Source organism: Ischnura elegans, chromosome 4 (assembly GCF_921293095.1).
Source record: "Ischnura elegans chromosome 4, ioIscEleg1.1, whole genome shotgun sequence".
Taxonomy (NCBI): domain Eukaryota; kingdom Metazoa; phylum Arthropoda; class Insecta; order Odonata; family Coenagrionidae; genus Ischnura; species Ischnura elegans.
The window spans coordinates 38,149,227-38,176,809 of NC_060249.1; the positions used below are offsets into that span (position 1 = coordinate 38,149,227).

At 40.6% G+C, this 27,583-nt stretch overlaps 1 protein-coding gene across 1 annotated transcript in view; it reads right to left on the reverse strand.

The window, feature by feature from the left end:
• LOC124158118 (protein limb expression 1 homolog) overlaps window positions 1–23,668 on the reverse strand; it is a 407,177-nt gene extending 383,509 nt beyond the window's left edge. The window contains exon 1 of the mRNA XM_046533300.1: window positions 23,275–23,668. Within this exon, the coding sequence (XP_046389256.1) occupies window positions 23,275–23,668 (394 nt within the window). The remainder of the gene's footprint in view (window positions 1–23,274) is intronic.
• Window positions 23,669–27,583: the final 3,915 nt, after the last annotated feature.

Here is a 27,583-nt window from a genome sequence, read left to right on the forward strand (position 1 = left end):
GGATAACACGATGATGATTTTCGATGCTAATTTCAGGCATGGAATCACTTGATCAGTGACTCAACCTGGTCGGTTTGGGTAGGTGAGGATAAAGCTCACCACAGATTAAGCTACGAGCGTAAAAAGTCCATATATTCCCGGCGCAAGGGCTATTTCCTTTCCCCGGTCCACCTCACTCTGAGAGTATTTTGTTAAGACTTGAATTATACAAAAATATTTATTTATTTTTTTCAATTGTAATGTGACCTTTATAGAAGCTCTGTGTTAAAGGCGAAGATAGTTTTTTTCAATCGCTCCTAGCACGGGTAAGCTGGGTAAAAAAGTGGATTATGCATGACAGGAAGTTTTTCTAGTACTTTCTAGTTTCACTTCACTCAGTAAGCAACCCGAAGTTTGGTATGAATAAGTGAGAGTAGAGCTCAATCCAGTCTTACCCGCAAGCATACAGTGTTTGGGGTGCCAATTTCTTTTCTTCCAATCTCGCACTTCGGATTTGATTTTGGGGGTGTTTGAAAGACCAACGAGGGATTTATATCTGGGATCCACTAATCGGTGGCAAATAGCTCCACCTACTAGATTGCCACAGTTCCCATCCCTTGTTAAAATGACAGTAATTTTTTACGGCCGTGGCAAGACAAAAATATTGAATTCTTCATCATCATTTTTGACCGCCTACGAATCAAAATCAAATGAAATTCCTAAACAGAAGCGATAGTCGTAGATTAATGTAATAAATTGGTATAAATAATGACTTTTGAACATCAACAATCGGCGGGGCCAACTATAAAATAATAATTTTATAATTTATCGATTTCCTTAGAATCGAACCAACTTCTACGTGAGGTTAATCTTTTTTCAAGGCCCGATCTTTCGTAAAATTTAAACGACAGTGATTTTTTAATTAGTATCAAGCTACTTCTTTACATACGTCCCGTTCCAACTTGGACATTTCTGTAGCATGGTAACAATTCTCCACTTTCCCCGTCGGAAAACGTAGCCTGTTCTCTCAGCCAATTTTCTACGCTGTCTTCAGCTCTTTGTTGGTGCCAAAACTCGGTCCTCACAGCCAGCGTTTCGTGTGAGCAAAGAAGTGGCAATCAGCGTGAGCCAAGCCCTCAATGCAGAAATGGTGAACTGACGATCTAATCCTAGGATCTTCAACCCACGGCCCCCGGACCACATGTGGCCCGCCGGCTAATTCCTTGAGGCCCCTAGAGGCTAAAGAAAATATTGAATCACGCTACACAATATAAAATATATATCGACACACTCGTCAAAAATAAACAATATCAAAAATTGAATTGAATGATAGAACTTTTTAACCAATAAAGATTATTGCACTTTGAAATTGAACATTTTTTGCTTTATTTATGTGGTGGTAAAATGATGTGACGTGGACGATGTGAAATCGATTTAAGGCCCTTGCATTTAAAAAGCTTAAAAGCCCCGGATCTAATCGAATCACCTGATTCACTCATTGAGCAGGATTATCGGTACTCGGTTCAATCTCGTACATACAACATTTGACTCACAAAATTACGACGGCCACAAACAATTCAAAACACACATTCTTGACCTTAGCACAAACCTTTGACCGATGACAATGCGGAAATGCACTCGCAATGAAGAACGACATTACTACTTCTCGCATCGATGCGGGCCTGCGACGTCACCTCCCTATATAAGGGAGGGAGGGTAGAGGGTGGGTAGGTGAGGAACTCTTAAGACGGCAAAAGAGATGAGAGAAAAGAAGAGATATGTGAAGGAGGAGGAGGAGGACGGGAGAGGAGGGTAAGTCGACGAAAAAGGATGACAGCGATGCTCAAACTCCTTCAAAGGGTAGCGGATGATGCCTCTCGCCGCGGTGGGTGTTGGAAAAAAAAGACGAGCGCGGGACGTGAGATGGAAAGAGAGCGAGAGAACGCGTGTTTGTGGAGGTCGCGGAACAAGTTTGTGGATCATGAACTTAAGAAATATTGAGGACAAATAGTTTCGCGGAAGAGGTACAAGGTGTGGTTTTTCTTTCCCCTCCACCACCCGGCATCATAAAAAGCACCCGATCGGCCGCGCTGGGAGGTGACCACTCTTTCGCCGAGATAATAATGATGATAATTTATCAATGTCCTTGGAATTTTAAATCCATTTTCTATATGTAAAATAGAGCTCATTAAACAATGATAAAAATACCGAGGAAAGTTATTTGAGAAAATAAAATTTAACAGAGGAAATAGTGGTAATAGCATGCAAACTGAACAAGAACATTGAAAATACACATATGGCTAAGGAAAAGTGAATTGTACAGAGAATAAAGTGGTTACTGTATGAAAAAGAGCATGAATGTTAACATGAATATACGACTAACGAAAAATAGATTGAATAAGAGGGAATTTTATGTTTTGTAACAGAGAAATAGTAGTCCTTGCGTGAAAAACCAGGAGCATGAGAATTGATATTACTTTGGAAGGAGCAAAAAATTATTTGATAAGGTGATTGCAGGGGTTTTTACGCGTCCAATTAAGCAATCCCGCAGTATAGCGAACAGCGCGGACTGATTTATTTTTTTCTCAATACTAATTATCATCTCAACACTTCTGTTACTCCAAACTGGTTTTTCAAATGGTTGGCGTTCGAATACCTCCCCTGCCATACGCCTATTGAGGTGCTCAAATATGCAGATGAATCCCAGCTGAAACATTCAAAAATTCAAATTCAATTGAAAAAAATCGAATAAAATAGTTAGGTGCACATCACCACCACCTCCCCTTGTTACGATAGTCTCTCGGCGTATCTGGATATCCGCGAGCTCTCTTTTTTACCGCCCAATAAATTCGGGCCCATTACATATGACAAGACTGGAGGGGGAGGGGTTGAAGGCAACGTCTCGGCGCGCGTCTCACGTAATGCCGGGACGCGTCCAAGGATTAGTGTCGTCGATGGAAGGAGATGCTCTCCTCCCCGAGTGCAAGAATGTCAAAATAATAATCGTAAGGTATGAAACGTCTTAAGTTGCTCTCTCTCTCTCTCTCTCCCGCCGTCGAAACCTAATCGTCTCCATGGAGGGAGCGTGGAGCGCTCTCTCGAACGAAGGTTGACGACGGGAAAGAAATTAACTCCATGTGACGTCGGTCAGTCATCGCGCCGAGACGTTGAAATTGGACCTGCCGGTGATCCAGAGACGATAGACGAACTCTGACGGATCCCCCAGCATTTCAGATAGACTACGCAAAACTTGGGCTTATACGTTTTGACCGCACCTAGCCGTAAAACAGTGTCGCAAAAAATCATTCCATACTGGCTTATTTTGGATTTCTAGTCCAAGAGAATCGTATCAGTAAAATTTGACCCACGTAGTTATATCTTAAATTTCGTCCATTATTGACTGGTATCTGGCATACGATTTTATACGGTACGCCTGTATGGAATGATTTTTTTGGGATACTACTTTGCGATCAGGAGCGGTCGATTTGTGCTTTTTGGGCGGGTACGTCGACAATTAAATCCACCAACACCACACAGCCCTTCTACTTATTCCCGTTTGTTTCAAAAATAAAATAAATGAAATTAATAAATTTCTATGATACCAATTAAAAATAAATGTTGCGGGAATCTGGAGTTTCTCGTTGAAATTGAGGCAAATTCGACGTAAACAGCGCACTGCATTCGCAGTTTACAACATCCTAATTCAATAGACGATTTTATAATTGATTTTGCAATTTTGACATTATTTGTTATCCAATTTCGTTGGTGGATACCAACCTTATTTTCATATTAAATCGACAACCAATGTTCTTCAATGCACATTGATAACGTTGTCATTTCATATTTTTCAACTTTAAATACCTGGTTCTTTAACTATTAAAATAAGAAATGGTTCAAAATAAATTCAGATATTGATCATTGAAAAAACCCAAATTTCACTTTGTTCAAGTGAGCGGTGAACCAAATATTGCAATGATTGATGTGGCGACATAAGCCTCGAGCGCTAATCTGGCTATATAATTGGATGGTAAGGGGTACAGTCGATAGCATGATAGATGATATTTTTTTTTTAATTTTGTTGCCTAAAAATACAATGACGTTCAAGTGAAGGAATACCAGAATTTACACAAAGTAGACGCGCTTATGGTTATTGCTTTTATCAAGGCAGATTGGTACAATGTCACCGAAATTTGTGTCCTTGCATATGATCATATTTTCTTTATATTGAATGCAACTCGTTGACGAATGTGGGCAATGATAAAAAATGCAAAAATAAGGTACAAATAGAAAACATTAATGCGTAAAATCTCAACAACAACAGTAGCATAAATCAGTATTATTAAATAATTAATCCAGAAGGATTAAATACAAAATCCTGCCAGTTATGATTAGGTTGTGTAAATCATAACACAGATTTTCCGTGATTTATCTGTGGGTCAATTTTTATATAATTTTATATCATAAAACACACCCTCAAAATTAAGATTAAGATGCGTGTCAAAAGCATCGCAAATACCCTCACATCGCCAAAGATCAAACACATTGACAGCGACTCCGACTAAATGAACCTTCGAGTTTGATCCGAAAAAACGAGCTCTACTTATAGTAATTTGTCTCCACGAACATTCACTTATATATTGACTTGCAGAGTCGTAATATTTTCGGAGATGGGAAAGTAAACAAAAGCTCGCAACTCACGTTTGATGTAAGAAATTAGCTTCATTTTTTGTTAATAGATCCCCGTAACCATAATTACACTCAAAATACTCTTTCACCAGAGTGACACACATGCGAACTAATAGAATCTGCCACACCCCCTTTCTCTCTTTCTCTCACCTCGCCATTAATAGGTTCCCCCGTGATTACCAATCTATCTGTCAAATATACCATAACTCGTTCTTTCATGAAGAACACTAGGCTACGCTGTTTTTTCAATGCATTTGATTTTCTTTAAGTCTATCAGAAAAACTAAAATTTTTAATTATATACACACCAATGCTCCATTCCTTCCACGCTGCTTAAATACAGATATTTTAAGTGAATAACCTTATCCCATATAAAATGGTTTTAAAATAAATGAAATACATAATACTATTATCACTCACTGAATACTCAACCACTATCAAATCACAGATTGAGGAGTAGGAGAAATATATTCCTATTTCTTCCAATTTAACTAGAGATACACTTTGTCACCCAAGAAGGAATACCTATTACGGGAGTTTTAACCTCAATTATATTAATGGATTTTAATAAATTATTCAAGAATTCGAGGTTTCTCCTCGTACTAAACCAATCCAAATCGTTCACACCACCATCTATTTCGAAAATATGGGAGAAAAACAATAAAAATGAAGCGTGCAGCACGAATAAAAAGTACACAGAAAAATACGATAATACTTTAAATTTGTAGTCTCTTTAACGCTTTAACCGAGGGAAAAAATCCTGAAAAAAGAGGAAATTCCACAAATAAAAATAAACAAATAAGAAAACAGAAAGAATTTTCACGCGACGGTGTCTGCATTTCCCTTCCCACCCGTCTACGATTTTTGAAATGTCAGTGGATACAAATGGTGGAATATTCCCAAACGACTATTAAATCACAGCCTTTGGATTAGCAAAAATATGTTCTTATTCCCTCCAAACTCGTGGCACACTATGCCTCCGACAGCGAAATATTGGTAATCATTACGAGAGCATTTTAAGTGTCACTTGTTTTAATGAATTTTAGCGTATTATTCAGGCATTCGCCAATTTTCCACATTCCAATCCATTCCAAGCCATTCACTCTTTTATTGGAAAATCTAAAAGATAAAAAAATGAAATGTGGCGCGAATAAAAAAAATACAGAAAAAATACGATAATGGTTCAATTTGGAATCTCTTCCGCGCTCCAACAGGAGGAAAAATCTTGAAAGAAGTGGAAATTCAACTCGCACGAATATGTATGAAAAAAAGCAAAAGGGAGGAAATTTTCGCGCGACGATGGGAAATGGCACTTTTCTCCCCTAGCCGTCCACGGTTTGAAGTGCCAGTCAATACGAAAGGAGGAAGACCGCTTGAGGAATACATGAAGGTGGAAAATGACAGCAGCGGTCACAAACATAAAAAGTGCAAGGGTGGACACTTCCATTCCTCTCTCTCTCTCTCACACACACTTGTGGATCCGTAAGAGAGAGATTGAGCTCACGAGAGAGTGCGGGTAGCGGATAAAAATAATAATAATAATAAAAAGAGGAGAAAAAAATGAGCAGAGGCGGAGGGACACGAAGTCGTTTGGACGGGCGTCACCCTCTCTGTCGTGCAGCCAACAACCCGCTGACTACGGGGCTCCCATGTCACTCATCCCTCTCACGGGAGCCTCTGCACCCGTCACTAGATTCAACCCCCACCCCATCCATTACCCCCCTTCTCCCCCAGCCCTCCCTCTCTCTCACCCCTCCCCTCCCCCCCCCCCCGGGGCCCAGGCCGTCCCAACCTACCTCACTCCCACGTTCCCACCACACGTTTCACTCGGCATTCAACCATGGTAAGATTCACTCCGGTACGGCTTCGCCACGAAACTAAATTAACCTTAATATACATTAACAATATATAGATAGAAAATAGATCAAAAGAGGACGAAACCACTCAATCGGCCATATCTTGAGATTTTCCGGTGAAGATAAGACAATAGTAAGTATTGTATTTTTACGGATGTGAGGCATGAACAATGACAGCAGAGAAATCAACAGTGGAGACCTTTGAAATGTGGTACTTCAGAAGGATGATGAGGATCGAATGTATCGACCGAATTAGTAATCAGGAAGTCCTAAGAAGAGTAGGAGAGGAGAGAAGCTTCATGAAAACGTGAATAAGAAGACAGAAATGGGGAGCTATGTCAAACCAATCTTAGGATTGTTAACCAGTGATGATAATGACGATAGATTCACAACTTTCGACTAGCTCTTTGACATAGTTTGAGTCAACGAAATTTCAATTCGGTTATCGCACAGCGACAATGATTACTTCATTGTTTGTTTTGGATCAATATTCCACTAAACCACAACCAGTGGCAGAAACAAATTTTATTTTTTTAAAAGCAAAATAAATTATCAATAATCAGGTTTATACTATTCTGAAATTTTTCATGAATAAAAAAGTGTACTTCACATCCTCTTCTTGCCAAAATTTCGCACCTCTATGAGATTCATCAGGATAAGTAGAAATTTTATTGAGAAAGCATGGAACTCACTGAACATAAACCTGAGTCAACATTGTCAACACTACTCCGATCCATCGTTCCCAAATTTAGCAACAATTGTGGTAGGATACGCCTTTCCTCACTCCCCAGTCCTCACTTTCCTCTCCTTGCAGCTACGATCAACAGCCAAAGAGACAGGAAATAAATGCTATCTTGGTGAATATTTCAATACATATCCAACTCACTGTGCTCAAACGACTAGAATTTAAAATGGGCTTTTCCAGATCACTTTCTGTTTAAATTCGTGGAAGAATTAGAAAATATAGGCACTAATTGGGATTCATGATTTCATTCAGGATTGATGAACACGTATGAAGTTCCTAAAAACCCTGATTTCAGTGAAACTGAGAAAATAAATTTTTTACATGACCACAAAAAAAATATGTAAAGACTAGGGTTTTAATTTCAAGATAAAATTTTGAGGACTTCTCTATCGTAACAGGCTCAACTTTGAGGAGGTTCATTCTAATAAATAAAAGCGAACAAACTATGTATAAATCCACTAATTTATTTTTGTGGTTATACTAGTTTCGACGCAGCGGCGTCATCGTCATCATAGGCTGTTGAAGTAGATATGATGATGATGACGCCGCTGCGTCGAAACTAGTAGTACCACAAAAATAAATTGGTGGATTTATACATAGTTTGTTCGCTTTTATTTATTCTGAGGACTTGTTAATATTTTTAATGTAATGCATCAAAAATATGTACAAGTAAATAAATTATATTTTATATTTTATAAATTAAAAAATGACCAAGGTTTCAAACTAAATCATTTGTAAATTACAACTACGTCACCCTGGTCTGCAGGCTAAATTCAAAGGTGCAGGACTTCCCACCATGATAGCCTTTTTTTCCTGCCTCGTCGCCATGGCCTGCCTCACTCTGGCAGGGAGTTACCACCGTAGGAATGCTAGAGGAGGGAACAAGGCATAAAACTCCCTCCAACACTCACTATACTCCGCACCGTTCAGCGAATGACTCTCGAAGCACTCATAGCGAAATGCCCGCACCACCACCTCCCTTACATCGCGAACGAAATGCTCGGACGTGGAAGCGGGGGGGGGGGAGGGGAGGGAAACGGATCGAGCAAGACCATCAGGGTGAATGAGTGTTTATGTGCGACTCTAGAGGGATGGGTCCCGAGGGTGGAAACGATGATGATGTGCCCGTAGACGTTGGCAGGAGAAGCTGATCAAGAGGGCATGGCTATATAGAGTGCGTATTGAGGAAAGGGTACCCGGCAAGGATTTGAATATAAGTTGACCATTTTATTATTATTTTTTCTCTCTACTTCTACTTCTATCCTCGCGGAGAATCGTTCTGGGGAAGAAAAAAAAACTTTTACTCGCCAAATGTCATCACTTTTACCGCATCGTTCAGCTTTCGCGATAGTTTGCCGCACCCATTTTTGCTTACCTGAAAAATAAAAACCTTTCCGCCTCTCGCCGAAGCGTATGTTAACTTGGCTTACATCTTCTTTTATACGCACCCCACACCCTCCTTCTCTCTGCTTCGCACTCCGGAATTTTTTATCCGACTCGTCTTAAAAGTTCGAGCATCCGGAATGGGTAAAGTCTGCCCATTTCCCTCTTTTTTATATTTTCCTCCACTCTTATAGAGTGCCCGTCTCACTTGAAAGAGAGACGGAGATAGGCTGAGGGAGCATAGGAGAGGAGCATTGTTCGGTCTGGAAGGGAAATGTATTCTTCTTCATGGTCAAAGAGGGGGAAATCGTCATGATTCTATATTCATCGCAGAAAAGGGCTCTCGCGGTTAAGGGTAGAAGTAATGCTGACCATTCCAGAACGTCGGAGACGATGAAGACGTTACGCATTCCTTCCCGGGATGGGGACGGTTGACGATTTTTCGTCCTAATCTACGACCATCATTACCATAAATTAGATATTGGCCATCTGCACCCTTGCAAGCGGTCGAGAGATAAAAATCCCGAGGGACATAAAGACAAATGAAGGCGGAGAATTAAATGATTGACATGGGACAGCAGCATGAGGAGAGACCACTAGACCGTTTCCTGAATTCCCCGCGGTCCAATAGGAAGCATGGCACTAATGCTGCGAAATAGACTTAACTTCCCTCCGGTTTATATATATTTATATGCCTTCATTCGAGAGAGCGTCAAAACCCTGAGCTTAGATTTTGCGATTACGCTGAGAAAATAAAATAGCAACTTTATTCGACGGGTATAAAAGTAGTAACCTTCCTCAGGGAAAAAATTAGAGGAAAAATGACTCAATTCCTTTGAGTTTCAAGGAATCGCATAATTTTAAATTAGTATAAAATTCTAATTTGGAACATGTATAAGCATAAATACATACAAATGTAGACATAAAGAAATACATAAAGTAAATGTAAAAAACATTTAAATAGAATGTAACAAAATACAGCAGCATCTTGTTCTAGATATATCTCTACCTAAGGTTTCCTATAGTTAAACATTTCGTTAGTCTCTATGGACAATTTTAAATGACACCATAGACATGCAAGCAAAGAGACGCCTTGACCCTTGGTAAAAAAAATGAACAGGACAGAGACTCGTGAACAAATTTTTTTAAATTTACCTGAAGAAACAATCAATTGCGAACCTAGATGTTATAGCCCCAAAAGTATCTCAGTAATATTCAAAGCAATAGGTTTCTAAAAGTCCAAATAAATACAGTAGAAATTAAGTCACATAAATAAAGAGAAACACTCAAATATACATTTGCTCAATAAGTATATTTGAGTGTTTCTCAACAAATATACTCAATAAGGGTTGGTTGTCAAATAAGCTTCTTTCTTATACCAATTATTCTAATGTCTTTCAAATATAAACTTGAAAAGGGGATCTTCAGTTGAAAGAAACTGATTTTCCACAAGGAGGAATTACATATTTCTTATGAGGTATTGATAGTTGAAGAAAGCTCAAGAAAAAAGATAACATTATTGGTCTAAGCAGATGTAGTAATAATTATTAATGACACTTCTTAAATCTAAGTGCTACTTTTGAAAAATCTTCTCGGGATACCGCGCGGGTAAGATTATAATAGAGCGCCGACGTTTCGGGTACCGACTCGCTACCCATTCTCACGGCTACTTGAGTAGCCGTGAGAATGGGTAGCGAGTCGGTACCCGAAACGTCGGCGCTCTTACATAATCTTACCCGCGCGGTTTCCCGAGAAGATTTTTCTATGTGCTACTGCTACATTCTTCCACCTGCACTAATTTTGAGTCAATTTCAAAAGAAAACAGACAAAACTCAATGAAGTCCTTGGAAGCTGTTTATATCAAAATGCGTATTAACAACTAATTTTGAAAGAACTGGAATTCAAAAACTTAAAAAGGTAAACAAAAATGTATCAGCTTCATCAAATTCTTCATCCGTTTTCCTAATCCTCCTTTGAAAGTTGACGGAATAACTAGCAAATATAATATAGCATCAGGAGTTTGACGTCTTAATTATTGAATCCTCTCACAAGTCAAAATGACGAAACCAGGATTTAAATTTTTTAACGTCATCGACTTGCTGCGCTAAGATTTTATTTAGCATCGCAACATTTAAATCAGCTACATACAAGCTCTTCGCGGATTCACGGAAAGGAAACATCTCTATTCGCCAGCACTAAATGCATTTCTCGGATGACTCGACTACAAGACATTCCTCCAATAAAGCATCAAGCAATTCGTTCACCTCCAACTTTCCTCTTAGGGCCGTATTCTTAGTCGACCCTACATATCCGTCCCTACATAACAAAAGGCCCCTACATGCGTTTCTCAGTCGACCCTACATAAGTGGTGGGGGGTGATTCCGTCGTCAAGTTCTCTGAAATGACGTAGATGATGGCGCAGCGCTTTTCCACTTTGGTGGCGTAATGGGAACTAACTATGAAACTAAGAAAAGACGTCGGATAATTTTCGGGCGTATTGTTAGGATAACGTCTCAAGGTAAATAAACAATACGTGTCGTCCGCCAGGTCATGTCGGTACCTTAATTATCGCTACAAATACTCTCATATCGAGCCAAAAGTAGAACCTAATTGTCTTTAAATTACTTCAGAAGCGGTCTGTACAAGATAGTAATAAGTACGGAGCAAATATGAGCATTGACGTGGGAACTTGCGTTGCATCATCAAGGTTTGTCACTCGCCTTCACCTTCCGTAGTTAAGTTTATTATGTGGCAAATAGTGGCATGAAAATACGTTTTCTATGGTTATACGTAAACGAAGTATTAGTTTCCCAAAAGTATACCAAGTGCCAAGCGTGAAAAATATTATTATATATTCGTAGAAACAAGGTGATGTATACTGCTTATATTGTTCTTACAAGTTCACTCAATTTTATAATTTATTTAATTTGGTGGTTATAAAGTGGTAGTATTATTACATTTCCGCTATTTTACTGTACATTTTAAAACGGCTTGTGTGAGGTCGTCTCCCTTAATATCCATTGTAACGTAGATTCTTTAATCGAAGTGATCAGCAGACGATATTTGGCCGCCATGTTTTTGTAGGGTGTAGGGTTGGTTCGGGTACCCTACATCAAGTAGGGCCTGTTTAGTTCCGAAAACGTCTTGTAGGGCTTGATTTGGCGTATGTAGGGTGAGATCGGTTTATGTAGGGGCTGATGACGTATCCAGGGTCGGTTGACCCTACAGGGTCGACTAAGAATACGGCCCTTAAATCCAACCACTCCACACTAAAGGTAATAATATCGAAGAGCAAGTTTAAAGCTATTTTTTTAGCGCAAATCAGGCCTCTGTTACGTGGTACCCGGTCGCCAGAGGAGGGAGGATAATGTTGCCGCGCCTCCCTTGCCTTCAGTACGCACAATATCTCCCGTGATTCGCTGAGAAGTGCTTGACTCTCGCTGAATGGACTGGATCTTGAGAAGGTGCACATGCAGAAACGCGAGTCTCAATAACGTCCACGAAGTATTATAACCCGTCCACGGTAGGATGTCGCTCAATTTATTCTTTTGTAGCGATGAAGAGAGAAAAAGTCCTCAAGTTTTACGTCTTCTTGCGGTTTAAAAAATAAAAATTACTCGAAACTCCACCTCTTTCTGTTCTTCCCGCACTCCAGGACTGCGAGGCACAATAAGAAAGCCCTCTTTACAGTGGCATGAGACTTTCAATATAAATAGGAAATGTTCTTCCATAAAAGAAGCAGAAAAATTATAACTAACACAAATACCTAACCAGTTCTTTGGCACAAAAACGATTCAGTGAATTTTATATTTGAAGATTTCAAATATCTTTAAAATCAATAAGGCTGAAAATTAATCACATTCAAGTACACAAAGACGACTGCCAACAGGTCACCGTCAATTTCATGGGAACAAATTTCCTGGAGGAATATTATCGATCAAGAAAATACAATTATAGCGAAACAACTTTTCCCAACAAATATAACCGGATCATTAGAGAAGATAATTAAATATGATATAAAAACTACTATAAAACCATAATCAAGTGTATATGAAAATAATATTAAAATCATTATTTCTTCTCCTTCTGAGCATAAAGGTTTCTCAAAATAATTTCACAGTATAAAGAATTCGGACGTCATGATTTTCAGAATTGGTAGAGAATTCAGCTTGAGAAAAAAGGTGTCTCCAAAGAAATGACTACAGTGTATTAAGCTTCACTGAAATACATCATGCGGTAGGGCTTACCATACAATTTTTTCTTTACATTATTTCACTATGAATAAATCAATATTTATAAATGTATTGTATCTTAATAAAATGATCTATAATACTAAGTCGTTCCTCAGCAAACTACTTATCTACAACTCGATCTTAGATCAACTTCGTACTTATATTTGAAACAGAAACACAACAAAATCTAAAATTGAAATATGACAATGAACAATAGTAACCTGGAATTACCGCTACCATCCTTCAACCTCATCCTCAAGTTTCCGGAAATTTCAAGAAAAATACAACTGAAGAAGCTATTGATTCAAACGAAACAAAATAAGTGCATCAACTAATATTATCGGCAAGCGAAATCATACTAAGTGACTAAACCTAATTGTGATTATTAATGTGTTGACAGGGAATTTTTAGAAAATTGATAGTCTTGTCCTCACACATCTTGCCCTACCTTTCGTTATCCCTATTAATATTTCCTAACTATCCCATTCTCAACCTAATATTTTGCCTAACTTATAGCCTTATGAATTAGTAAGGTGATAATACCAAACCAGCTACCATAAAGATGCAACTCATGAAAGGAGTTAGCGGGGTAATGGGCGAAGCTGCGCGCATTGGTAATTAATGAAATATGCGCCCAACTAAATCGGTTATACATATAATGAGACATCATGACCTGGACGGGAAGGGAGGCAAAAAATAAAGGCCATTCAGTCACATTGAACACAAAGGTTGTAAAAAAGAAAAAATACGCAAATATGAAAGCGTTGCCTAATAGAATAACGGAGTTGAGAGCTGCGTAAGCATAACTATGGGATTGTTGATTCACGACGATGATCAAATATATACCCCGATATTATTTATTCCTAATGGACCAAAGAATATTGCGTAATAAAAAATAATAAGCACCCAAATTTGTAACGGATGAGTGTTATGGACACGTTTAAGAACTAGCTTGAAGAGGGGTGGTTATGAGTTTGCTTTCTTTTGCTGATAAGTGGGAGAAGGTTGTCATATCTTTGCCAGCGTAATAAAGAAAGGTCCTACTTTTAAGTGACGGATTAGTGGTACCAGGTGGGCCAGAGAAAGGAACTGGTCCCCTATCCTTTGTGATATCCACACGCCTAAGGCATAGTCTGGGATGAGCTAACAGGGTTGGATGGGTGAGAGTAAGCTCATCCCGGAGTGAATAGAGGGATTGACTATAGAGAAGGTCCAGGTATGGTATCCCGTTACATAACAGGTAGTAAGAATAAATTATTAATAAACAAATTAATTAAATGCACTATTAAATACTGCTAAATTACTTAACAGAACTGTTTTATGGTAATCATGAGATATTATTAAAGAAGCACTTTGAAAAGCAGTATGAAATATTTGGTTTCCTAATGTAAAGCTACCATAAAAAAATGGCAAACACTCACGTAGACAAGTGAGTGGATGAGGGATTTGGGATTTTCACCAAAATGGGGGATGGAGGGGTTAAAATTGGCCCCAAATGCGCTTACGTAATACTTCAACGAGGAGAGAAAACAACGAAATCACGTTGAATGTACTCCCGTGGGGAGAAAGAGAGAGAGTTGAACGCTCGAAGTATTGACCGGGAGGAAAAGTTCCGGGTGGATAGGAGGATCGACCGGGCAGGGCAAGCGCCGACGCCGGCGAGAAGAATGAGACATCCGGTGCTTGAGAGCGGGGGAAGGAGGACGAAGGGGGGAAACTAATATGAAAACCACTCGAGCCGGGAAGGAACGACCCGCGGAGGACATCGCGATCCTAATTTAGAGACAAGGGCAACGCGACAAAACTATACTCACATCCTTATTACGCCGTGAAAAACCCCCCACTAACCCCCCAGATACTATCTCTCTTCCCCCCCTCCCCTTTCGCCTTTCTCAAAGGAGGCGATATTGCAGCCGCTGCCCACCTCGGCCCAGCCTCAGCCGAGCAGCTGCCCACGCCCTCTGCACCCGCCCAGCGGCACCACCCACGCGGGAATGTTATGTACCGCCACCAACACCATCGCACGTACCTCCTCTCTCCATTCCCTCTCTGACTCACCGATCGTACAAAGGGGTGGGACAGATCCTAAATTACTATCTCGATATGCAGATTCGAATCCTGTGAGGAAAAATCTCGAGGAATGGAAAAAGTGAAGGATTTTTCGCTAAAACAAAGTTGGTTGGTTTTCAGGCTGGATGGAAATTAATTAGTAACCTCAACCTTAAAATAACATGTACTATCCGTAGTAAGATTAATTACAAAATAAATATGATATTTTTAAAAATGAACGGCCAACAATGCACATGGTAGCTCAGAAAAATAAACATAGAAATTGCGCACGCATACACACCGGCAAAAAGCATAGGGAATTTATCGACTAATGTTCAAAACTTCAATAAAACGTCCCAACATAAATGACGTCGACTAATTTTCCGTAAAACCATCATCGTTTCATTTGTTCCATCTTTTGATTTACCAACGATAAGCAGGGGTAAGGCGAATCCAAAGGTATCCAATATTAATACCTAAGCTGCGGTTCCGAGTTTTGTAGGGTATGTTTGAGAAAAATTTCACGAAATGGAAATTTGAGATATTTTTCACCGTTAATAAGAAACAAATGGAATGCGTCGACTCAATTCTTTGCGCGAACCGAGAGTTTGAAAAGCAGTCAACGAATCAGCTCCTCCGTTCCTCCAAATGTAGAGTATTCAAAAGTAGTAAATTAAAATATCGGGTTTTCTATAAGAATAATCTGAGAACAAAATGGACTTTTCACGGATATATCACTAATTCATAAGAGAAAATAGGCGTAGCAACAAGTTGCCACAAATCGTACTCTTCTACCTACCAATATTTAGAAGAATGAATGTGGGCTGAGCTAATTGGCATAAGCAAAAACATTCAAAGAAATGAATATCCGAAATCAAATTATAAATTTATTTGTATATTAATTGGCCACTAAACGAGACACGATGATCTGATGAAATTTATCATTGTAGTGTAAGTGGAAGGGAAGAACGGTAGAGAAAGGTCTCGAATAAGAACATGATGAATAAATATAAAAGAATTGTATAAGACCTAAAAGATAAGCTGGTAGGAGAATGGAGCGAAAAGCTGCGTCACAACAATCTTTGGATTGCTAACAGTTGATGATGAGAATGTTCAGATGGTGATATATTTTCCTAGCTTTAATCGGCAAATGGATATTTGTGTAATGAAACAATTTGCCGATATTACGATTGCAAACGCAAAAAATTGGACGAATACAAAACCTATGAGGATAATTTGGGACAACTTTCACTGAATGAAATGCTAAAGATTTTATCACTGGAATACAAAAAATTCAAGATGAGGCGTCAACTAAAATTACACCACATACCGAGATTTCAACGAACACCACGACAGACACCGACAAAGAGATCGGGAAAAGGGGAACGACACCTCGACAGACATCGAGAAAGACCGACAAGCTATTTGCAGTGACCGCGACTGTTGTTCTGTCTCAGGATTTAAATTGGCGATTACGCGTAATGGACTACTAAAATATTTTAATTTATCCATAAGAAAAAAGTAACATGTTAATTCATATTCAGACATTATTCACAAATGAAACAAAAATTTCAATAATTTTACTAATTCGGTAACTTCTCCTACGAGAATTCTTGGCCATGTGAGTCCTTGAAATAACTTCAAACTAGGCAAAATATTAAGACCACATAATAAACAGATTTTATTTCTATTCAAGGGTTTCAGTTAGGAGAGTTCGTAGATGGAGAGTAGCTTGAAAAGCAACAGTGATCATTTCATGACTGATCAAGTCATCATAATTACGCACATATGACGATAATCTATTATGTTTCAACATTCAGCCTTAATATCCAGTTAACGTTTTCTGTAAGCAGTGAACTACAGTGCTAAAGAATTACCCATAAAACTCGGATTCATCTATTATCAGGATTTATTATTTGTTAATTAATTTTTGCCACCATAACTAACGTCTTTTCCAACACTTAATCAACAAACGAAATGCTTAGATGATAAAACAATTACCAACGGTTACTTTTTTTTCTCAATCGAAAAAGCCATAATTCCCAGTTGATACTAAGTTTTTGCAGATATTCGCCAACCCGATAAAAAATTACAACTTGAAAAACATAACCGTCGCGTCAATAATCCACATTCGGTAGCTGTTTAATAAAGCGGCCGTGATTTCAAATCACATATTATACAAAGAGATATTTTCAAACGATTCAGACACGACATTCACATGTATTTTTAATTTAATCTAAGCTCTTCCTGTGATTTTAGTCCATTTTCAAAGCGAGATAAATACACATCGCCCAAAGTTATTGATTCACACTACGATAATTCCTACGATAACTCAATTACGTGTAGTTCCCCTTTTCCTCAATTTCCCCTGTTTCCCCTACCCTAATCAAACATCCTAGAGGTGGCTCGCAGGGTGTTATGCAGATGTAGATGTAATTGCTATTTTTTCTTAATTCAACTCAATGGACTGTTCACGTTATCACTGAGATAATAGATTCCGTAAATCATTTAGTTGTAACAATAAACAGGTTCAAGAAGTGCTAAAATTTTAGAGTACAGATGAAATATCACGCAGATATCTCACGATAATAGTTGGCCATTCCTTTAGTATTGAGCTATTAGACACGGTGTTTGAAGTCAAAATACATTACGATGAAGACATAATATTACACCGGAATCTTACGGCAATCGTCACCTCCGTAACTAATTGCCGAATAGATACGGATAAATTGGAGGCAGAAGGGATTACACTACAATGGCGAAAATGTCATCTAAAAACCAGACAGAAGTGTTAGTTAAAAAACAAAAAGCCGCGCCGACTATTTTCCTCCATACCGTATTTCAGTATTGAGTAGTTTTTAATCCATGCAAGACAAAAAAGAAGACTTTCTTGGCGAACTCTTCTACATTACATTAGTCTGTCTCTCTATTTTTCCGCATCATATTCAGACAATGAATTCGAATGTGTTGGAGTCAATTAAACTAAACAAATAATAATGAAGTGTACGTTAGCAAGGAAACGTTCAGCGTCATAATTTCAGGAAAATGATTAAAGGTTATCGTCGAGGCTAAATTCAGAAAAAAATGAGGAAAAGGAGCTTGAGGAAGAGAATTCATTCTGGGACGTTCACCTGGGTAGGATACACCTAATATTTTATATTCCAAATATTTGTGATGATTTAAATCTCCTTGGTCTATGGTCTTGAAACCTTCATCTTGGGTTATTGAACCGCAATGCATAGTAGCTAAAAGTGCCTAAACAGAAAAAATAAAGTGGCCATTAACATGCAAATCATCAGCGACAACATAAAAAAAGACCCAAAATCTTCCAAACGAACCTCAAATGCACGTACTGAATCCGAAGGCGTCGAAGCTAGCATACGGAAAAATACGGCATTAGCAACAAAATCATATTTTTTGCAGGAAATATATCCCACTAAATCCCGATGGCAGTGAGATTAAGTCCAGGGTAACTAACTCAGAGGTCGGTAGTTCGATTCCCACCAGGTTTAATTTTTCACCACTCACGGCTTGCACCCATTTGCATGTTGAATGCATCAAGGATTCCATAGTCCTAATTCGGTCTAATAAAAAGGTTATTATTATTATTTATTAAATCTCTGTCATCTCTGTCTGAATAATTCTCTGTCTTCTGTGCATCTGTACCAGACGATGACGTGCCACGTCAAATACTAGGTCGTACATTAAATATTTATGGGAAATTTCAAAGTTTTCTTTACCTTTCATTATGTCAAGTAGATTCCATAAAGTAACGCCTGAAACAACTAACGTAAGAAATTCTGGAGTCTATTATAAGCTGTGGATAGCGGAGTAGCGGCGAAGGAGCCAGCCTCCTTATGCTATATCCTTCCCTGCCCACACACAACACGCTTCGATATAGGCGATTTCTCTTTCATCCGCGCCCGCCCCACCCTCGTCCCATGACAACGAAATTGTGAGCATCGGTCACTCTCCCCCGGCTGGCACGGCCCTATCAATTAGCGCTCGGCTTTTTTTTTCGCCCAATGACAAGTAGCTGACAATTACGGCCTCAGACCTCCCCACCTGAAAGCACTTAAGAATCACCCCCATGGGTTTATCCCGCTCAAAGTTATAGATTAAGGTAATTTGATCCCGTTTGATGGATACCCTCCATACACGAGAGGATCTCTTTGAGCTCGTGGAAATATTTCCCGGGCCGAGAACACCCTTTTAGTGGTGACTTAAGAGGGAAAACAAGTACCTTTATGCTCCGGCCAATTCTCCAATCTGAGCGGACAAGCAAACTTGGGTTCAGCGAAGGGGATGGCAGGTGTTCAAGGGAGTATCGAGGTGCAAACACGTCATTCATACAAATATGTCGCACGCACATACACCAGGATTGACAGATTGCAGACGATTCGAGAGTACCACATCAAGAAGGCTACGATTAATATCGTATATTGGGTAAATGTAAACTTTTGTATATATTTTCTATTGCTTACTAATCAACGCACTAAAATTTCCGAAAAAAGTACTTTTATATGCAAAATATTAATTTTTATTCAAGTTTGGTCGTAATCTAAAGATGACTATTTTGTACATTATTCCACAAAGATAGACTGTAAATTTTCTTTGTAATGTCCTGTACATTAGTTTTTTGCCCGAATAAGTAGTTTCGATTGATTGGGATTCAGGACCAGAATATGTGGAATTATCCCATAATATTAAAATGGCACAATAAATGCATTAAATGTTTAACTAATAGGACCATGCCCGGTAGTCTATTTCATAGATTGTTCACCAAAACCATGTAAAACAACAACCGACCGAAAAGTTTTTAAAACCATTTAACAGACCTAAATGTGTAGGTATTTAGCATTTTCGAGCGCTCAGGAGCATATATTGATGGAAAATATAATGAATGAAAATTCAGCTCCAAATATAGCATAAATTTGTACTAATGAAAGTTACGCTTAGGCACTCTATTTCAAGTTACGCCAGGAAAAAATATCGGTAGTTAACTAATTGGATCTGCTAAAGATAGAAAGTAACACGATCGATTGATTACCCTTAAATAGAGACACGAAAAAGGGCAAGATCACATCCACGGAAAACATGCCGGCAATTTGCACTGAGATCTTTGTTGGCTTTCTATCGCGAGTTGAAATCTACAATAAAGAGATATGCAAGAGAACATATTCAAAACGGAGAAAGGACATCAACGATTGAATTCCCCAAGACCATGAACACAGGGGATATGATAAGATCTTTTCATTATTCAGACAATTTACGCTACCAGTTGGTGAAGGCACGCTTCTTTATACTACTGCCGATTGGGCAATAATTTTTTACTTGCTCACCCTTACATGGGATCGAGACATTTTAGACTCTAGTTTTAAGACACAAGTAACAAACTCTAATGGATTTTTTAATACAGCATTTAAAAAGTCCAAAGTTAGTAAACACACGATGACAGTAAAAATTACTGGGTTAAAATTCATTTTCAAAATAAAATTCGAAAAAGATGGGAAAAAATCTGGCGATCGAAGACAAACAATTAGTGGAAATTCCAGAGCATACAAATCGACCATGCGATAAAATTTTTGCCTTATCTCAAAGACTGAATTATTTTGAACATTTTTTGCCGAAAAGATTTCATGATTTGGAAAATAACTTTATTTGCCAACTAAGAATTATTATACTACCTAACTCTAGTTTAGCGCCTTACGAAACAAGTTGAAGATTTCTCATACTTTTAGGATATATTTTTTGAGTAATACAGTCAATAAGGGTCTATTAAAAGATTATTCTAAGAAAGATGTCACACCTTCCAGATGAATAAACTGGACCAAGTTTTATCGTATTACCAGCCACCTGAGATAATGTATAATAAATGCTTCGAAGTCAGTCTCTCTCCTTGCCTTCCATCGTTCATTAAGTAGGTAATAAAAATAAAGACACTTTTCATTGGCGTTTATAATAGTACGATGACAACGAACTAAAACATATTACCTAAACGGGGACATCACATGTCAAACCTCGTTAAACAAATTGTTTCATTTGCCCAAGCAACGCCGAAATGAAAAGGCATATAGTCATGAATCACAAGAGCACAGAATGAATTGACTTATCGGTTGCATGACCTAATAGTTCAATGACCGAAAGCATAAAGATTGCTTGCTGTTCTGACGAGAGCTCAAGGCTGTAGCAATTAATCCGCCCTTTTGACAACTGTATGCATCTCTTCACGTGCAAGTCAACAAAACAACGCTAAAAGTCCACATTCGTTAAGAGCGAGATGAATAATTTCGCGCTGTCACGTCATCGCCAATGATATACAACGATCGGTTCAGCAACCGAGAGGACTCGAAGGTTATTTCCAGTTGGAGCCCGAGAAAAATTCTTGGGTTGAAATGCCCAAACGAGAGAGTGACTTCAATCTTCACCATATACTCAACGCACACACAAATTTATCAACAAAAAAAGACAATTTCTGCTCAAACGCGGGAGAGCCAACATCACTTTCACTGAAAGTCCACAGGGCGTTCTCAAATCTAATAGAGGACTAGAATAAGACCAAATGGCAAAGGCATCCCAAGATATTCGGGATAAAAGTAAGTTGAAAAAAAATTAAGATACTTTAACCGCCACTTACTGAACAGAAGGTCAATACTGAAAAGAAACAAGGGAAAATAATGGGATGTCAACACCACCGTCTGGAAAAATAGTTAGTAACGCGTAAAGTTACTTTTCCTGCGTTTCCGTCCGATTGAACTGGAGAAATATGTTGAAGTATCCCTACTGGCGAATATAACAGGTAAAAATAAAAGCATAATTCAACAAACTATTTTCTTATGAATAAATAAATTATGACGCATCATTTTGTAGATAAGACAAAAGCTACGGCGCTGGCTATTTTCAAGGATCTTAGATAGCAGCCAACGATCAAGAAAACCAAAAGGAATGATACTGAGAATAACTGGACGTATCCAATAACCATGCGTACATTGCAAAAATTGAGCCGCATTCATGCGAATCCACAAACAAAAGTCGCTTTGGAATCCGCATCGTAAAAGCCTCATTACAGCCCACACTCGCTCGCACGCCAGTTTAAGAATCGCATTTACATCCCACCTCGAGAATCGATTAACGCCTCCCCCAGCCGAAACAATAACGAGTCGCATATGGGCTCTGATGAGGACGAGGTCAAGCCCCGATTCCCTTGGCCATATACGTACAGCGCACTGCGCGAGAGCTTTAATTCTTTATACAAATTCACGATCGGCGCCGGCTTACCGCGGGAGAGAAGAATTTATGGACCCCGCGTGCCATCCGAGGTGAATAGAGGCATTGACCGGTGCACCGAGGTCGATTCCCGGGGAAGTCAACTCGCCCACGCACTGTCCTCAGAAAAAGAAGCAATCGGTGGTGGCGTACGAGGGGGAGGGGAGGTGTGTGAGGGAGGGTTGATAGATGGGTGGGGGAGGATGGACCGGTGGGTCATTTTTCAGTCAAAGAGGGGGGGGGCGAGGGATAACGTGGATCGACCCCCAACTCCTTTTGGCCTTCGCTATTTTCGCCAGGAGCGAGCGTGACTCAGGCCGCGGACGCTATTTTTGCAGACTCGCACCCCAAGTCAAAGACACAACGATCTCTGCGCCCAAAATATCAGCCTACACCGCTCGCTTTGCTCATAGACTGTATTACTCACAGCGATGCTGCCGATTTGCAGTGTAAATCAATTGCGCTAATGTTTGGTCAAAGGACAACAATTTTGATTGCAATACGATTGTCGAGTCTAAGAGACTTCAACGCCCGAAATTAATAGACATTAATTTCTCCTATCGTATTAAACAGGACATGAAATCAATGAGGGTTGTAAGAAGAATAGAACACGGCAGTTACAACTATTTTATAATGCACAGTTATTCGTAAATCCTTGAGCATAAACTAATAGGGTTAACTGTGCTAATATAATGAAACATTTACCTACACTTCGCGAACACAAACACACCTACGAGCTGATTCTGCCTGACTGAACGCAAAATAAAACCTGAATTACTATACAATTCATCCAAATTTTTGCTAAGGTAGATTTTAAAAATCACACAAGTTACACCAAAATTAGTTACTGTGAAACATTATTCGCATTAGAATACTATTGTACCGGGGAGATTGCTTTAATTCTTCAATTGATTCAGAAATGGATGTAACACCATGCAACGTGCAAAAACGTCCGCAACGGAGCGAGCATTGAATGAGGGTTGGGAATGAATGGAAAGTAGCATGGCAGCATTCCTCGAATAGAGCAACCGATGATGACAATGATGTCGGGTTGATTGGACTCATCCGTCACCACTCACCTCTTCCGTATCCCTGCGTGTGCTTGGCGAAGCTGTTGACCACCGCGTCCACGGCCTCCTTGAGCACCTGCTTGGCTCTCGCGTCCGGCACCACGGCCGCAGCCGCAGCCGAAGCGGACGCTGCCGCAGCCGCCGCCGCACCGCCTCCCACGCCCCCGCTCTTCCCCGCGGCGGCCTTGCCCCCTCCACCGCCGCCGCCTCCACCGGGTCCGGGGGCCGCCTTCGCATGCATCGCGGCGAGGACGCCCTCCCGACCCGCGCGCTGGCCCCGCGGGTGCTGAGGCGAAGGGTACGGCCGCACCGAGTGGTGCTGCTGGTGTCGGTGTATCAAACCCGCCCTGCCGATGGCCCCGCAACCGATTCCAGTGTCACCGAGGGTCTCGCACGCAGACATAGACACGTTATGTCCTTCGCTGCGCGCGGCCCCTTACCAGAGCCCCGGGGGTTGGTCTGCGGGAAAGAAGTATACCCCCTCTCTATATATCACTCTAACTCTTATCGGCGAAAGACAGGAACGTACAGTGACCAACCCCGTTCACACACCACTCACACTGAACAGTAGACACGTCAAATAAAACAACCCCCAACTCGGCACAAGCCGTGGGACGGGACGAACGAAATAATTTTCCCTTATCCCGGCAGGAATGAAGGAGAATTTGTCGTTTTAAAGGGGAGAACACATCCGAAACCAAAGTCACCACCTACACTGAGACGTCTTCAAACTCTGTGGGAGGGAGGGGGGGAAAGGGCGGATACTGAAAGGTAGAAACCAATTCTATCTATCCCCAAGTCACTACCCTCTTCGCTGGCACACCGGAGATATCTTCCTCGCGAGAAGCAGAGGCAGGAGGGTTGATGATGACCGGGGGAGGGAGGCTTGTGAAATTCCCGGACGGCGTGCGGTAAAAAATGGTCCTGCTCCCTTTTCTCTGCAGCTCTTCCTCCGGTCTCGCGTGTGTGCCGGCACGCCGGTCCGCTCTGCACAAGACTCGGCCCGATTCGACAGCTCACTCGCTCCAGCCCCGGGTGTATCCCTCTGGTGCGAGGGGCCACCACCACCGGGACTCTTCCCACGGACTCCCCGCAAGCGGATCACAGTGCCTCCGTCAAGCAGGACGCGCGGCCGCTGCCCTCATCGCGCCAACACTCGCTCTCCTCCCTTCGTCTTTAAACACTCTCCCTCTTCTGTGTCCGCCTCTATCTCTCTCTCCAACTTCCCCCCGACGGAACCGAGACCCGACTGCTGCCTTCGCCAACAAGAGCGACGCCCCCGCCAACAACCGCTCTGCTGGCCACCCCTCGCTCTCTGTTTTATCCTTCCTTCTTCTTCTTCTATCCTCCTTCTCTTCCTACTTCTTCTTCCTAGCCCTCACACATACATTCACATACAACCAGTCTCAGCGGCCCGTGGTCGGCCGCAACAATGTGGCGTAGCTTCCGTGCATTCTTCGTACACTGCCAAGAGGAGAGAGCAGCACAAACCCCCACCTCGACTTAAAAGACTCCCCTCCACCAACTACGTACTCCCTCCACACAATCTTGCCCCCCTCCTCCACGCGCAACGCACTCCCCTCCCCTTTACACCTTCCCCAATACTCCTCCTCCTCCAGGCTGGTCGCCGTTTCGACACCCCTCCTCCTCCACAACCTCCCCTACTTGCCACTCTCCCTCCCAGCCCCTCCTCCTCCTTCTCTCTCGCTCTTTCCCCTACCTTCTTCTCTTGCCCTCCCCTCTTCTCTTCCAACTCGCCTCCTCCTTCCCCTCCTCGTCTCCTCCTCATCTCCCGCTTTCGTCGTCGTAGCCTCCCTCGAATGTATTAGGGAGGGGGCGGGAGAGGTCGGAGCGGAGGGAGACGGAGGCTGCAGGGGTAGTCAGCGGTGGTGGTGGTGGTTGCCGGCCAGTGGGTGGATATCGTGCTTTAGTTCCCTCGTCTCCTGTCTTCGTCCTTGTAATCTGCGCTCTGTGCGCACGCCGGCCCACGCGCGTGCGCCCGCGTGCGTGAGTTGGGTCGCTCCGGTGGGTGCGTGCCTGGAAGGGGGTTGATGGGAATGAGAAGGGGACGTGATTTGGGGGGGTTGGGGAGGAGAGGTTGGGACACACGGGGTTGATGATGCGAGGGATCTGGAATGGGAGGTTAGAGCTGAGGAGAATTAGCGTTACTATGCATGTCGGTCCAGCGTCACCGTAAAGCTGAAGAATGAATACGGAGGCAAAAATTTTGATGCAATGGAAATTGGATTATCCGAACCTGAAATAAATTATACGAATGATTCAAAATTAAAATTACCGAAGATTTTCAAAACGTAAAAAAAATCAGCATAATTTAATAAAAATACACGATCAAAAACAGAAATACATAGAGTCGCAGCTGATTATTTAATAAATAATGAAGAAAATGGAGAATTATAAAATCATTCCGCTGTACATTCCTTTGGAACAAGGCGAAATGGACAGAGTAGAAACTAACGGCCATACAGAATTTTTAATGTCGGAATAACCAAGGTTCTATTGCATCAACTCTGATTTTAAACTTCATAAAAGATTAGATTATCTTATTATAAATAAGTATTACAGAGAAATTCAGATAAATATCTCATGAATCTTTCCAAAGAGCCAAAGTTCTAGCACTCGTCCACTCAGGAAAAATATTTTTCAAAACAAAAGCTCGAAATTCTCCGGAGAGCCTTCGGTTTGGACCCCCACCCATTTGGTCCACGCAATGATCCGCCACAGTGGATGCGCGAGGGGGAACTTCTAGATCATAGACAGTGACGGATTCAGGATAGGGACAAGGAGGGAGCTAGGGGGCTTTCCTCTTCTATATAAGTTCGACAACTGAAAAAATTACTAGTTTTTCTCTGGATCCGCGACTGATCTCAGATGTAATATTTCTTTGCCTTCACATCATCACACAACCACAAGGCAGTGTTTTAGGCCAACTTCTGTTTGCTCTTTACGTTGACGACATTGTTGATGACATTCTTCCCTCTAGTTGTGGTGTTCTCCTCTATGCCGACGATTTTTAATTATTTAAAAGGGTTAACACCGCGGCCGATTCCCTGGTTTTACAAACTGCTCTTCAATCGCTAGAGAAATGGTGCAATAAATGGCAGTTGTGTGTGAATCCTGGAAAATCTACTGCGATGTCTTTCTCGCTGAAGAAGAGCACTATCACCTCCACTTATACTCTAAATTATCAACCCATTCCCTCTGTCTTATCCCACTCCGATATAGGCGTCACTTTTGACCAAAAGTTAACCTTTTACGAACATATAAAAACCGTTGTTAATAAGGCTATGGCAGTGGTTGGGACCGTATATCGTCTGAGCGAGATATCCGAACCGAGTGCCTTATAATCAGTCTTCATTGAATGTGTGCAACCCATCCTTGAATATTGCTCTCCCATTTGGTCAACTGCTTCTCCAACCACACTAAAATTAATTAACCGTCCACTCAATTTCTTCCCAGCAATAGTTCGACATCGCATACCTCACCTCAGATTCTCTTCACGTGCCGAAATACTTCATTCACTTGGATTATTACACCCCAACCACCGCAGATTGACAATAGACATCAAATTTCTTTACCGCATCTTAAATGGGTCCTTCAGATCCAGTGATCTCCTATCCTTCTTTTCACTACGCATTCCTGCTCGTAAAACCCGCAATACTGAACTTCTACACCAGCCCAACTTCCGTCTGGCAATATCTCAACGATCCTACTTTTCCCGCCTACCTTCTCTTTTCATTTCAGTCTCCAATACTTCTTCCTCTCTTGACATCTTCGCCTCCCGCTCTAATTTTAATAACCAAGTGAAAAGTATATCTTTATGACACTGACCTTTTGTATCTGTTGTATACGCTGAAAATGATTGTTATTTATGATATTATTTTTTTACATGTTCATTATTATATTTATATAATTTATTTTGTTTATAAGCCCAATGTAAAGGCCTTAGTGCTGTTTTTGGTGTGACATAAATAAATACATAAATAAATCACCCAGGTCATTAGTAGCGTAATACTTTCTTAATATGACCCACAAAATAAGAAATGAAAATGGCACATTCCTCATTTATAGAGAAAGTATGGTGAAAATATAAATGGTACATGAAGTCACTGAATTGAAAATAGCTGATCCAAATATAAGGCTTGGCCATATGAATGATTTCAGTCACGTAGACGAAATTCCCGAAGGAATTTGAGAGCGACTTCCCAAACGATTGTTACTTATTTACCATTAGTAGAAGAGAATAGCAAAATAACTTCAAAACATTTCGAAATAAGACCAAAAGTGTTAAGATACTGAC